This window comes from Siphateles boraxobius, unplaced genomic scaffold (genome assembly GCF_051911475.1).
Source record: "Siphateles boraxobius isolate OS27281-9 unplaced genomic scaffold, OSU_SipBor_1 9, whole genome shotgun sequence".
Classification (NCBI taxonomy): domain Eukaryota; kingdom Metazoa; phylum Chordata; class Actinopteri; order Cypriniformes; family Leuciscidae; genus Siphateles; species Siphateles boraxobius.
The window spans coordinates 21,024,772-21,039,357 of record NW_027509219.1 but is presented as its reverse complement, the minus strand read 5'-3'; the positions used below and the strand labels follow the sequence as shown (position 1 = coordinate 21,039,357).

The following is a 14,586-nucleotide window of genomic DNA, read 5'->3' as shown; positions in this document are numbered from 1 at the left end:
TCAGTCGGAATTCCTACAGCAAACTACATTACCCATAATGCCCAGCTGCTGTGTGCTCCGTAGAGGAGGAGCGTGCCGGGTGTGCGAGCGTTACCGATGGGAAGATGGTGGAATCTGAAGCAGCAACGTGCACGATACTCCGTCCCAAACATTTCCAAAAACATTTACCATCACAACCTGGTATTAGATATCGGTTACCCGGGGACAACCATAGATAATATATACTAAAACTAAGATAGAATTATAAGTATTATTTTGATTTTGGTGCACCTTACATTGTGGTGCCTGAAACGTGGGGCCAAACTGCACAGATCACAGTATTTTGATACTCTGGACAGGATATCTCGGCTGGGATTTTTTATTTACAGATTACTGTGTACCGTGTGTTGTTCTCTATAATCTGTGTCATTTGGTGTTTCGAAGCGGCTGTCAGCATGCCACGAAGCAAAAAGGGGAAACGCGGTGGGAACAGTTCGAGTAAGGGTGAGTTTATCTGTAACACCTTTTGCTGTCATAGTCAGTATTAACACAATCACACGGCAAAATATCACTAAGCTATTTTTTTATCTTAAAAAATGTCTTTAAAACAAGATCATTATACTTGCATAAACTGTTTAAAGAGTCGTTTTCAATATCTCTCGCATTATTGTTCCTACACCATTGTTTTTTTTTTCTTGTAAGAATAAACCTCACTAAATTGTAATTTATGTTAAAACAAGAAAATAATGTAACATTTTAAAATAGGGTAATATGTACAACAAGCCATGCTTGGGTGACATTTACCAGCTGGACACTTTATTTTTTCTATTTCCTTTCCGATTTTAAGCCAAAATATTGAAATGATGCATTAAAAGATTTTTCAGGCATGATGTTCTCCACATAGCTTTTATTTAGTCTTGCTGATGTGGCTGTAACCATTTCAGCACCATTTACAGCTGAGCTTCATTTCAAGAACCAGCCTTCTAAAAACTTGATTTTTAAATCAACTAAATTAAATAATAATCTAAATATTTAACTATGATTGTTTGCGAAACTGTGTTTGCCCTTTTCCTCAGCAGTAAGGATAGAAACAGAGTGATTGACTGTCAGGGTTATTCAGTCTGCAGCACGACAGGTGAAGCTCATGCCGACTCGTGTATATTTAGCGCAAGTGTTACGGAGCCACGAAAACCGGGCCTTCCAGGACCACTCACGCGAGGTGTATTACATAATTTTTTGATTAAACATTGAACCGGTCGTCTCGAACGACAGTTTTTCCGTCCAAGTTTTTTGTTAAGTTCACGCGCAGAGCAGCGTCACGTGCAGCGTCAGCACGACTCGTGCGTGTGTACCGCCTGCATTTATCTCGTCACCCGGTAAATGCAGGCATGGCAAAAACGGGTATTTCGCGTGACAGAATTCACTGCGACGAGGGCTGAAGAGTTTTGTTTGAAGGTTGTCAAATCACTTAATTAAATTTCTGTGTGATTGTTCTGGCTGAAAACAAAACAGCTTAAACTAATCTACGATGGTTTGCTGGTCTTCGCTGGTTTCAGGCAGTTTTTACAGCTGCTTTAAGATTGTTTGTTTGTTTGTAGAGAGCTGGTGGACAAAGTGAATTCCCATCCTAATCAGCTGAAAAATGAACCAAAAAAGCGAACCATTTAAGTATGACCAGATTGGGAGACCAGCACACCATTTTAGGTGTTTTTCAGCATGGCTGTAATTTTGAAAGATTAGGGAAGTCATTTGAGACTACTGCAATAGTTACTTTTCTGTGTTGGCTAACTTTGTCCTACAGTTAAAGTTGAAATGTCAAACTGATATCAGTTAAGATCTCGGTGTAGTTTAATCGGTCTCTTCCTCCTGTTCACTGTGAGCAGGCTCACTTCGACAGGAAGTGCTTCAGCTGCAGTTGTCAAAAACTGCCCTGTCACGTCCAGGTAGCGTGACCTGATCTTGTTGTAATCTCATGCCTCTCACCCCATTAATGTTTAATGAGGAGCATGTCAATGTCCATTCATTTGTATTTGTTTACATCTTTTCTCATTTCTCTAATGCCTTTCATGATTTGAGAACCAACATTCCCCACAAGCATCACTTTTGCTTCCTTTACCCCTTTTCCACCAAAGCATTTTACCCTATTTCCACCAAAAAAGAACTGGTTTGGAACTGGTGCTGGTTCAAAGTTGGTTCGGAGTTGGTTCAACTTGCGAACCTCCTCAGAACCTGTTTGTTTTTCCACTGACTAGAGCCCAGCGACCGACGTCGTTACGTCACTGTGTACGTCGCCATACGTCTTAGATAGAAACAACTACAACATGCAAGTACAACATTACTTTGGGATTATCTCTAACTCGTGTACCAAGAAGGCTTTAAAACAATTGAAATATTTAAGTCTTTTAATCTTTTCCTTTGAAATGTAATCTTTTCTGATTAGTTATGTACCCCTGTCTTGTGTATTTTTTTTCTTTACGTTTATTTGTTCTATATTGTGACTGTTTTCTTCTTTGCTTACATAATGTTTTCAATAAAAAAATAGAAACACTTGCGCCAACTTCAAGCATAACAATTACAATGGCGGACTACATCGTGTTTCTGCGAATGTTTCTCCTGACTTTGCGGTCAGAAAAGATGTTTAGAACACATCTAAACCCGCCCCCAGCCCCCGACGTAAGCATGACGTGGTAAAAGAACGGTCCTCTGGTTCTAGTCCAGCAAAGAGTTGGTGCCGCTTTTGGAACCAGTTTTCCCAGTAGCACCTCAATGCAGTACATGAGATCCACGGGGAGGAGTCGGATCAAGATCCAAGGGGTGGAGATGGGTAGGATTAGGGTTGGGTTTAGGGATTAGGGGTGTGTTTAGGGATCAGGGGGTGGAGTTGGCTAGGTTTAGGTGTATGTAAGGTGGGAGGAGTTGGATCTGGATCCGACTCCTCCCCGTGGATTTCATGTTCCGCAGTGAGAACCATCTCGGTTTTCCTGGCCGAGAACCAGTTCTTTGGTTGTCAAAACACAAAGAACTGGTTCGCGAGTAGTCACCGGCTCTGAACCGGCTCTCAAAATGCTTTGGTGGAAAAGGGGTATTTGAGAGCCAGTTCGGAACCAGTTCTTTGTTTCGACAGCCAAAGAACCGGTTCTCGGCCAGGAAAATTGGTTCCAAAGCGTCACCAACTCTTTGCTGAACTAGAACAGTTCTTTTACCACGTCATGCTTACGTCGGGGGCTGGGGGCGGGTTTAGATGTGTTCTAAACATCTTTTCTGACCCCAATATTGGATCGCAAAGCCAGGAGAAACATTTGCAGAAACACGATGTAGTCCGCCATTGTAATTGTTATGCTTGAAGTTGGCGCAAGCATTTCTAGCTAAGACGTATGGCAACGTACACAGTGACGTAAAGAAGTCGTTCGCTGGGCGCTCTAGTCAGTGGAAAAACAAACAGGTTCTGAGAAGGTTCGCAAGTTGAACCAACTCCGAACTAACTTTAAGCCAGCCCCAGTTCCGAACCAGTTCTTTTTTGGTGGAAAAGGGGTACTTGTGAAAGCTGACCTATAGATCAGTGTGATCAGAGTCCCAAAATTTTTTTGGTCTATTGTACAGCCACATCAGTAAAGGTCAACTACTTTTTTATTGGTACCAAGTAGGGATGGCGAAAACTAAACATTTTCTTGACCGACCACCGAGCCTCATTAGCCAGTTGAAACCGGTTAACCGATTAGTTTGAAATATGCTACGCTATTTGAAATAACAGCCATTTCGAGCCGCGCCTGCAATTTCGCAACTCTGTCGCATCTCTCTCTGCCTCCCGCTCACACACACACACACACTGCCCCGGGGCCGCCCTTCCACTCACGTCACTTTTTTTAAATCCCCTACAGCGCGAAACATTAATCCCGCAAAGCACGCGGTGCCGAGGAGCTTGTAATCGGAGGACAAATGGCTCCTTTCGAAATGGTTTGGGTACAAGGTGATCGCGTTGTAAATAAAGGCGTTAGTCTAGCGTTAGAAGCTCATTTGAAACATTGCCACGGCTCAATTTAAGAAAATGACAGCTCCGAAGAGACGCCGCTTTAGTTTGAGGTAACGTTAGTACTAACAATAAAAGAAAGATGATGATCATCATCACCTTATCTGTAACCACTGAAATGTAGATGTAATGTATTTCCAAATCTAAGCCCATCTTATGCGGAATGTAGCCTAATAGACTGCAACACGATAAAACCAATGGATAAAACAGGCACCTTCAGAATGCGTAAAAGACGCACCGGGCAAGGCAGGTCTAATAATGTAGGCTACAGAACAAGTCGCGTTTTCAGCTAATACATCATAGATGATGAAGGCCTACTGTATTCAAGCACTGTATCACACAAGCTGCAACTTACATCGGTGTCATTCTTTTTGATGAAATGGTCCCACACACTACTTTTCTTTGCACGCTTCATCCTGTGGTCTGCCCTGGCTCTAACCTCCAGTGTTTTAGCCTGTAGCCTTTACTTTTCGCAACGCTTGTGAGCGCGCGAACCCAAACGCTGTGACCTCGCGCCAAATGTTTTTATTGGTTTATTAAAGTACAAACAGGCGAGTTATGAAAAACTGAGGGTGAGGGATTTGTTCACTTCACACAAAAATATATTGGAATGAGATGGCTAACTGTAGTAGCGATTAGTCCACTGTCTATAATAGCCTAATTTAGAGATCACTTTTTAAACGACTACCGACAACTTTCATCGGTTAACGTTGATACGGTCAACCATCGGTCAAACGGTCATCGGTTAGCATCCCTAGTACCAAGCCAAAAATGTGTTCCTTATATCTCCCATTTTACTGGAAATCATTTTCAGAAGCTATTTTCTCACCAATTAGCTTCTTCTGCAATAAGCTAATCTTTCATGAGATTCGACTGTTCTTCCAATCATAAAGAAACTGGGATGATTTCCAAAAGTAGTCATTTGCACTTTTTCAGTAGTAGAATTTAAATACCAAAGGGCCCCCTGGGCTACACAGCTCCACTACGTGATGAAGCTTCTGGAAAATTCTGGAACTCAAGTCAGAATATTTGGACTAACTGTTTCTATACACATTTTGATTTGCATAGTCTGAAACTGTTGTGGATTGTCTCAGATATGTTTTCCACCAATTCCTAACCATTCTGGAAAACTCCTCCACATGGAATCCATCCATCCTGAATGCACTGCTGCTTCCCATCTCATTCCTGCTGATCTGATGTCTTGTTATGCTGATGCATGTATTGTTATGCTGATGCATGTATTAGTACAGCAGTTAGTATGCAATACCATTTCAAAGTCTATTCAGCTGTCACATTGATATTTGATGAGAGATTTATTTTTAATGTGGTCAGACTGCAAGTATAAGAGAGTCTTCATTAAGAAAAAACATAAGGAAAATCTTACCGACCCCAAACTTTTCAACAGTATTAATATGTACATTAAGCAGACCAACTTACAAATGACGAATATCTTCATTAAAATTCTCCTAAGGAAATCAGACTAATCCAGATAAATCATGATTAAATCAATCTAACTATCATTTTAGACAATATCTAGTAAAGTAGTATAAAAGGCAGATAAATAATAGTTTCAATATTTAATCTTTTCAAAAGTATGAACTACTGTATATGGACCTACCTTTCAGAGATTACTCTGATTCAGTAGATTCTTGATCCAGAGTGGATCAGTGAAGAGACAGTGATTGATTTAAAGAGGATGGAGTCTCCAAGGACTGGGTTATTGATGCATGGTTTTCTTCACTCCATTTTAGGTCATTTTTAATCATGACATTGCCACTTGTTATGTACTAAAGTTCTGTTGCTGGTATCTCAGGAAACAATAATTAGGCCATTGTGTGTGACGTATATGTGTGTTTGAGAGACGTCACATTGAACTTTGGCCTCAATTAGAGCTCTGTTTCTTGGATGTGGCTTAGGGTTGCTGAGGAGTGTATGCGAGTAAAAAAGGTGGGCTTTTCTATTGGTTTCCTATATAGTCAGACTGTTCACACTTTGTCAAAAGTTTAATTTAAAGTCAATGGTACACTAGATTATTAAAACAAAGGCCACGGATTGGTTTTGCAATCCTACATGCGTGTTTGTTTTATCTGAGCACTGAAGTGAATCATTGTACATAGGATTGGTTTAGGTACATGAACTTTGTGGACAGTTGAAACATACATGATCACTCTGACCCATCTATTTCCCTAACCTATGATCATTCCCTTCTGTGTTCCCTCTTTTATTTATTTAATCCACTAAACTAATGTTCAATGTTTATCTCTTATTCTTGTCTCTCTCTCTGTTTCAGGGAGGAATGGGGTGAGAGGCGAGTCTGGTGTGAGTGATGATGATTTAGCGTCTGATGTTCTCAGTCACTGCAGCAGCGCCAGTGAGAGCGCATCTGTTGTAGAAGAGGGCACAGGTACATGCACAATTACAGCTGCAAAAATGCACAAATATGTTGCAAAAATGTATTGCCCCTAGCACATCCACACACTGACTCTCTGTGCAGGTGAGGCAGTAGATGAACAAACTGCTCAGGAAGAAACAGAAGACAAACTGAAGCAATGCATCGACAATCTGATGGACAAAAGGTATGCTAAAATACAAGTTCACACAGTTACTGAAAAGCATATAAGCTCTGCAGCTGTTTCAATCTGTTTTATGTTTTTCAGTGCTAAGACACGTCTAGCTGGATTAGAAAGTCTGCGCTTGGCGTTTTCCTCCAGAGTCCTGTACGAATTCCTGTTAGAGAGACGTTTCACCATTAGTGACTGTCTGGAGAGGAGCTTGAGGAAAGGTTGGAATTAGGACTGAATTTCTTTCTTTTTTTTGGTTTGCTTTTATTAGATCAAAACTCATGTTTCATTGTTTTTAATTATTCATTTTTATTTATTGTTTTACATACATACTTGTTTATCTTTTGTGAATAAGTAAAACTTGACTTTAAGAATTTAAGTACAAGCACTGTAAAGATAGAAAACATCATTTTATTTTACATTATTTTTAGATATTTATCCTGTTGACAGTGCTGCTTGTACTCATTCACAAAAGGTAAACTATTTATATAATTAAAATTAGTAATTAAGAAATTAAGAAAGGCAAAAAACAACAAAACATGTGTTTTGATCTAATAAAACAAGAAAGATAAACCGTTCTGCTTGCTCTTACACTCTAAAGATATAAGAAAGTTATAACCTCTCTTCGTCCAAAAGCTAACTGTAATTTTAAAACAAAGGGCCAAAAATCAAAATCGATTGAGGACAGTGTGCCAAAAGAATGCCTTATTACATTTTTATATACATTTTTTATTATTATTGTTTATTATATAACTTGTATAATAACTTATATTTCAATGCAATAAGTGACAACAAAACAAAAATAATTAGAAATCAATTAAGATATGTCACCCACCCACACACACACACACACACCGTATAGCGGGCCAAATCAAAGGCCATCACTGGCCAAATTTGGTCCGCAGTCCCTGGTTTAAACATCTCTGCTGTAGAAGCTTTTGTTGTCCTGATGCTTGCAGTGTGTGATTATTTATGTGGGGAGAAATCCCAAGCTGCACATGGACATGTATCTGTTGTTTCTCCCACTTGGAAAATGAACTGGGTTGACTGAGTAAAGTCTCATTTCCTCTAGGTGGAGGAGAGGAGCAGGCGGCTGCTGCAACAGTGGGCGCTCTCTTCTGTGCGCAGCTCGGGGGTGGAGTCGAAGGTGAGGAGGGCTTCAAGATGCTCTGCCCCATCCTCAGCTCCATCCTGATTGACAGCTGTGCCAGCCTTTCAGCGCGACAGACTGTGAGTGATTCCTCAAAATATGGCCACAAACTCTTATTAGGTCTATTACATAGACTTTTAAAATGTGATTGTTTAACTATATATCTATCTTTTGTCAGTGCGCTCGAGCTCTAGGTATTTGCTGCTATGTCTCTGCCTCAGACGATCCAGAGGTACGGTCAGATCTTGTTAAAAGCATATTTATATTTGTAGATCTGCATGTTTGTAGAAGTATCATCTGTCTTTTTCCACCTGTGTTTTCCAGGACCTGATAAAATCTCTTGGACATTTGGAGAGCGTGTTTGTGGCTGCATATCCCCTGGGGGATGGCACTCTGCCCTCTGTCAAAGCTGGGACCCCTGCGCTCCACAGCGCCGCCCTACAGGCTTGGGCTCTGCTCTGCACCCTCTGCCCTGCTTCACGCATCGACACCATTCTCAACCAGTGAGTTTGACATTACCCGACTGTGTTTACGTGAATACGTGCCAGAACGTATGTTTTTTTACCTAGAATTTTGATTATTCAATCCAAATAATCCAGGAAAGAGAACTGAAGTCGCGATCGCATGCTGTGTGAAAGGCGTGTGTGCGCGCTTCAGGTCTGAGCCGGCAGTGTGAGCACTTCCCACGCTTTATTTTCTCATGCATGCATGTTTTGCTGTGCGTATATATTTTACTGTTCTGCTTCCGTTGTTTAGTGAATAAAAACGGTGGAAGCAGAGCACTACACACACATCCTGACTCCGGCTGTCACACATCGACGCAAATTAAAGAAATCCTGCTCTTATTATTTAGAGTGCTGTCACTCTAAAAGTACCTGTACTAATAAAATTTAAAATCGTACCGAATTTAATAGAAGGGTATCGCAATACCTTTCTAGTACCGGTGCATCGTGCAACACTATTTCCACGTGAAAGAAGGCGAAGCCTCTGGGCACACCTACCTATTATGTAATTGCCACAGACCAATGATGGTATAAGCCAAGTTTGCTTTGGCAAGCTGTTTTGAACTACCAAAATAAACTCCAAACGAAGTTCGTTTTGGCCTGATTTTGTTCGAAATGACGTCACAATAGTCCGTTCTTCGATTTCGCTTGAAGTATATCGGGTCCTTTAGGCTGCTGTCACTTTAAGATACACACTTAATACTTAAGATGCTAATATAAGATGCTCTAATATATGGACATGCATCCCAACTATTTGTTCACTAAAGACATAATGACTGTTTATGTAAATCTTGTGTGTATTTGACAGTTTAAGCGCAATAAGATGCAAAATATAACTTAGTTTAGTACTCGCATGCTGTTTGACAGGCTTTTAGTGTGAGTGCGCTTCGGTTGTACACGCTCAAAAAAAGCGCATGTCAGAACGTGGTGTGTGAATAAAGTTTTTAACCAGCAAGGCAATGCAAATAAAAAAACTTTTTTGATTGTGAATAACTGCAACGTCATGTGAGAGTAAGCCTACCTCTTTCTTAACGCATTCATTTCTACAAAGCCCCTCCTTCCGAAAAGCGTAGTGTGCTCTGATTGGCCAGCTGACCCAATGCATTGTGATTGCCCGAACACCTCGAACGTGTGTCGGAACTGTTAGGCCCCTTACCATAATGCAAGCTTCAGCTTCCAAAGCAATTATAAAGATGGTTAATGTCGTCAGTTTTACCATATCAGTTTGAGCCTGAGTCGGATTCTCTAAATGCAGATGACCAAGCTGATCGATCGCAATGTGACAAACGCCGCCAGTTTGAAAGCACAATGGGCGCATGCTGCTTCAACTTAGCTTGAGCGGCCAGTGTGCAACAGAACACGTAGTGTATCTATGTTTGTCATCTTTTCACCACCAGTTATAAGCAGAGAACAGAGGATACTATGTTTGTAAACCTAAATCTATCTCTACACTTTTGATCCTAAGAGCGACAAACAGTATGTGTTACTCTACACTCCCTCTGTTGTTCTGGCTGAAAGGATAATTGTAATTGTGAGACGGGATAGTGTTTTGTTGTTACAAAGCTACAATCCAAAGCTAGGTCTAAAATCTAAGCTAAAGTAATATTAAACACATTATAATACTGTATCTGTAAGACTGGAAAAATTGGAAGAGAGGGCAACTCTCTGAGAAAACAAAGGAAATAAACATTTGAACTCTCTCTTGTGAAGTCTCACCACAGAATACATATCTTTCCCTCTTCCCCCACTCCTTCTCTCTCTCATGCTGAGATCACCAAAATTCACCCAAAAACCTATTTGGTTTAATGCGAATAATTATCATACAGTATTATACATGGGCTCAGGGCGATTTGTATCTCAAATTAACCCTTGATGTGGAGTGTATGCTGCCACTCCGCATCATGCATTTTATAATGTCAGGTTCGCATCTTCTCTCTTTATTCCAGAGCATTTGATGTTTTGTATTTATTATCTTTGAACTGATGCAGTCGCATCCAGTCGCAAATAGGGTTAAAGACTAGTTAAAATTACTATCAAGGTTATACAAAGCGTTAAAGTAGCATTATCTTTATGTACTAGTTATAACCTCTGGTTATTGTTCTGGCTTTAACTAAGTTGTTATATGGGCGACTGTAGGGGGCTACATGGGTACTTTTTAACAATAGCAAGCGTGACTGGCGGGTTTGTGATTGTGAGATCCGCATATAAATACGGCCGACGCGAGACTCTCTGAGCGACATATAGTGCTAATGAACGAATGAAATATAAAGTAAATAGTTAAACAGAACAATCAAATGTATTGCTAAACTACCGGTATTATATAATTGACCAATAAACAATTGGCAATCTAACCTAAATTTGAGGTTGTGATAAAATGGAGTCAGATATAAAATGGAGTCAGATAAAAGCTTAAAAGGGAATTAAATTACTTTGCCACGTGGAAAGACAGTAACGCGCAGAGACCTTCACCCGTTCTATCGGATGCAGACATTGGGCTAATCTAGATGGGCTTATATATCCAATTTTTTTTATGTAATGCTTTATCTGGGTGTTGTCACGTGGCTTTTTATTCACCCAAATAAGAGTACAGATTGTCCAATTTGTCTGTAATATAATCTTTCTCTTTGTCTGTATTTCAGCCACTTGCCACGTCTGCATGCGTGTTTAGAAAGCAGTGAGGTGAACTTCAGGATAGCTGTGGGAGAGACCATCGCTCTGCTGTATGAACTGGGCCGTGACATCGATCAGGTGTGTATTGTGTAGTGTTGAATAGGTTTGAGTGTCAGGATGATGGCAGCGTACATAATGTGTGTTGTGCCTCAGGAGTTCGAGTATGAGGACTGCGATGCATTGTGTGACAGTCTAAAGAGCCTAGCGACTGATGGAAACAAACATCGCGCAAAAAACGACCGAAGGAAACAGCGCTCAATCTTCAGAGAGGTGCTGCACTACATTGAGGTGAAAGGAGAACTGCAACTGAGGCTTTTTTATTTTTAAATAACGTCAGTTAATTACATTCAGATATTTTATAGCTACATTGCATACTGTGCTAATTATCCAGGTTGATCCAGGACTGTCATAGATGATTATGGTTTACATTGTACTTAGACCAGACCAATCATTCCCTTTTATTTTCAGAATGAAGATTTCACAGAGGAGAAGATCCAGTTTGGGATTGAGGCCATCTACATTGATGGCTGGATGCGCCGCAGGATTTATGATGCCTTTAAGGAGGTGCTCGAGTCTGGAGTCAGACACCACCTACAAGTGAGGAGGACCAATTGCAACTCACTGTTGGCATACCTAACACTATGTAGTACTGGAGAAAAATCGAGATTTTATTCAAATTAATATTTATTTAAGTGATCTTAAATGGTTTCTTAAAATCCAAGTTTGATCTTTTAATCTATACACACAAAAAACAAACCTTTTTTTTTTTAAACATGTTTTATAGTGCTCTCTAGCAGCAGTTCTCAACAGTTTTTGACTCCAAATGCCTCCCCATTGTCTAGAATAATATTTGAAGGCCCCTGCATATAGGTTAATAGTTTTACTCTGGTACATCATAATTCAAAATATTCTGTTAAAATAAGAAGTAAATTTGCATGTTTAAGAATTCCAGAATGTTTGTGTTTCACTGGTCAAGGATTTTTAGCATATTTAAAATTTTAACTTCCAAAATGTAAAATCCATCCATCCGTCCGTCCGTCCAGGGATTTAGAAAGTAATTAGGATTGAGTAATGCAATACTTTTTAGAGGGAATAATTAGTACAGTAATCTAATTCATTATTAATTCGTTTTTTAGAGTAACTTGCCCAACACTGAGATATATACATTGTGTATGTGTGTATATATATATTAGTTATATATATTTATTAGAGATGTATATATTAGAGATGCACGGATGAGCTCCAACGTCACCCGATTCCTCAGCCAAAAACAAATCACCCACCCGCACCAATAATTTTCTCTGATTTAAGTATCCGCACCCGATGGTCAAATTACAATTATTCTTATGTGTTGTTACGCGTGATGATAAATGGATGATCATCACCTTCAACAGTGGACTCGGCAACTCGGTTGATGGGTGCATCTCTAATGGTCACATAATACACTGATGAATGCGCGCTGCTTTTAAATGAACATTTCTTTAAAACAAAATTTATTTGACAGAATTTCATTTTCTTAATGGCATAAACAGGCTTTACTCCCTTGAAACTTAAACTAGAATGTCACTGTGTCTGTCACTGTGACTTCCCGAACTGGCGAGCACACACACACACACACACACAGACACACACACACAGACACAGACACACACACACAGACACACACACACAGACACACAGACACACACACACACACACACACACACACACACACACACACACACACACACACACACACACACACACACACACACACACACAGACACACAGACACACACACACAGACACACACACACACACACACACACAGACACACACACACACACACACACACACACACACACACACACACACACACACACACACACACAAACAAACACTTCACAGCACTCGATTCATTCTCGTTAACCACTTCGCTAAAACGCTCCCACACGATACTTTTCTTTCTTTCTTTCCTTCCTTTTGTTTTGTTTTTAATTCTTCTTTTTTACTTCGCTCTCGGACCAGCTCCATTTCTGCTTAAAGTCTGCCTGGGGATTTTTTTTTTACATTTTAGACATTTAGAGAATGTAGTTACATTTTCTTCAATAATGATTTATCATATCCACCCCCGACCCACCCGAATTTAATCAGAAAGTTATTTTTATTACTCGACCCCCGGATTATCCGCAACGCCTGTGAATATAACTGTGATCCGCGCATCACTTATATATATTTATATATTTATATTATTTTAATGCTTGTTTTGTCTTGATTTTAAATAATTTAAGTCATCTTGAGGTCCCCTTTGAAGTTTGCTGAGCTTCCGTAGTTTGCCCCAGGGCCTGTGGTAGAGGACCACTGCTATAAATTGTTTATTATAAAGAATTTTTTGTTTATGCTTGTATAGTTTAATCCTTTGCTGAGGGATATTTTTGGACTTGGACCTCCTCTCATCCTGGATGCATCTGTTAAAGCCAGCAGGATATCCCGCACAGAGAGGGTAATCTCTCGTCTTTTCATTTATTAATGTAATAAATCCCACATACTGTGACGCTTAACATCATAAAAAGTCTTTCTTTGCATTCAGATGAAGTTAATTTTGTGAATCGTCTGTCAAGACAATGATAAACTTTTGGCTTGTCTTTCCACAGCATCTGTTTAACTCTGCTGCGTTCAAAGCTCGGACTAAATTGAGGAACAAAGTGAGGGACAAACGTGCCGATGTGATGTGAGGATGAAGGCGACAAAGAGAGAGAAACACTACATCCTTAAAATCCCCTCGGCTCACTTGAAATTATAGTTTGACATACTGCCAAGCCAGAGACTTGGCTAAATGTGCGCGCGACTGACTGTATGTCTGCCTGTGTGCGAGTGCGAAAGGCCGGGTGTGTGTATGCGGTGTTGTTTTTATTTAACATCACAGTGTGTGATAGCTAGGAATCCTGCAATTAAACAAAACATGAAATATTGTATCTTTGTAACAGCCTTTTGTAAGGCTGTATTAAGCTTTTTTGTTGAAACCTGTTTTACCACCTCAAGAGTTTTTGGGAAAAAAAAAAATATTTTTATCATAAACACTTTTCACAAACTTTTTACAGTTCTACAACAAAGAGGGAGGCCAAGAAAAATGAATTATTTTCTATATGCATTTTATAAACTGACTATGCTGTTACACCTATGATCTCATGATGCAAACAATTGAAAATACATCTTGGACTGCAGGTTTACTGAGTTAGTGTAGACCGTTTTGTTAAACCTTTCTCACTGCCACTAAATCATCTGTTTTACGTCATACTCATCTGCTGAAATAGTGTGATTTTTATTGTGTCCAAGTGATACATTAAATTAATATTCTTATCCCTAAGCTTATTTTTTGCCTATTTAGATTATGCTTCTAACATTTGGTAGAATTTATTTTTAAAGCAACCTTCAAGCTACCTTGCCATGGCCTTTTTTTTTTTTTTTTTGAAAGTACTGTAGGCAATAGCCAGACTTTTGAAGATATATTATGTAAATATCCTTCAGAGTTGAAGTCTTTTAGACAGATAAATGTATTTGTAGTAGTAAGACATTATGGCTTTCATTAAACCACAATACAGTAAAATTGCATCTCACTTTCCTGGGTCTCCATTACATATGTATATCATTAAAATGTGCTTGATAGTTCAATTATATATATATTAGGAATGATTTGAGTGTGATGGTTTTAAATCG

General features: G+C 39.6%; 1 protein-coding gene across 2 annotated transcripts; it reads left to right on the top strand.

Moving 5' to 3' along the window:
• Nucleotides 1–59: 59 nt before the first annotated feature.
• On the top strand, nucleotides 60–14,476 carry ifrd2 (interferon-related developmental regulator 2). Of its 2 annotated transcripts, XM_077224083.1 has the most exons (13): nucleotides 90–483; nucleotides 1,863–1,922; nucleotides 6,297–6,410; nucleotides 6,501–6,582; nucleotides 6,664–6,788; nucleotides 7,640–7,797; nucleotides 7,896–7,949; nucleotides 8,042–8,220; nucleotides 10,860–10,968; nucleotides 11,044–11,178; nucleotides 11,359–11,487; nucleotides 13,280–13,372; nucleotides 13,524–14,476. In XM_077224083.1, exons 1-13 carry the CDS (start codon nucleotides 435–437, stop codon nucleotides 13,602–13,604), a joined length of 1,368 nt encoding a protein of 455 aa, XP_077080198.1. In that variant the 5' UTR covers nucleotides 90–434; the 3' UTR covers nucleotides 13,605–14,476. The 2 variants fall into 2 exon arrangements, with proteins under 2 accessions (XP_077080199.1, XP_077080198.1); XM_077224084.1 differs by lacking the exon at nucleotides 1,863–1,922 and having other exon boundaries at nucleotides 60–483.
• The last annotated feature ends 110 nt before the right edge of the window (nucleotides 14,477–14,586 follow it).

Coding starts and splice junctions, on each gene's coding strand:
- ifrd2 (XM_077224083.1), top strand. CDS start 435: ATGCCACGAAGCAAAAAGGGGAAACGCGGTGGGAACAGTTCGAGTAAG. Junction 8,221..10,859: donor ATCGACACCATTCTCAACCA/GTGAGTTTGACA, acceptor TCTGTATTTCAG/CCACTTGCCACGTCTGCATG. Junction 10,969..11,043: donor TGGGCCGTGACATCGATCAG/GTGTGTATTGTG, acceptor GTTGTGCCTCAG/GAGTTCGAGTATGAGGACTG.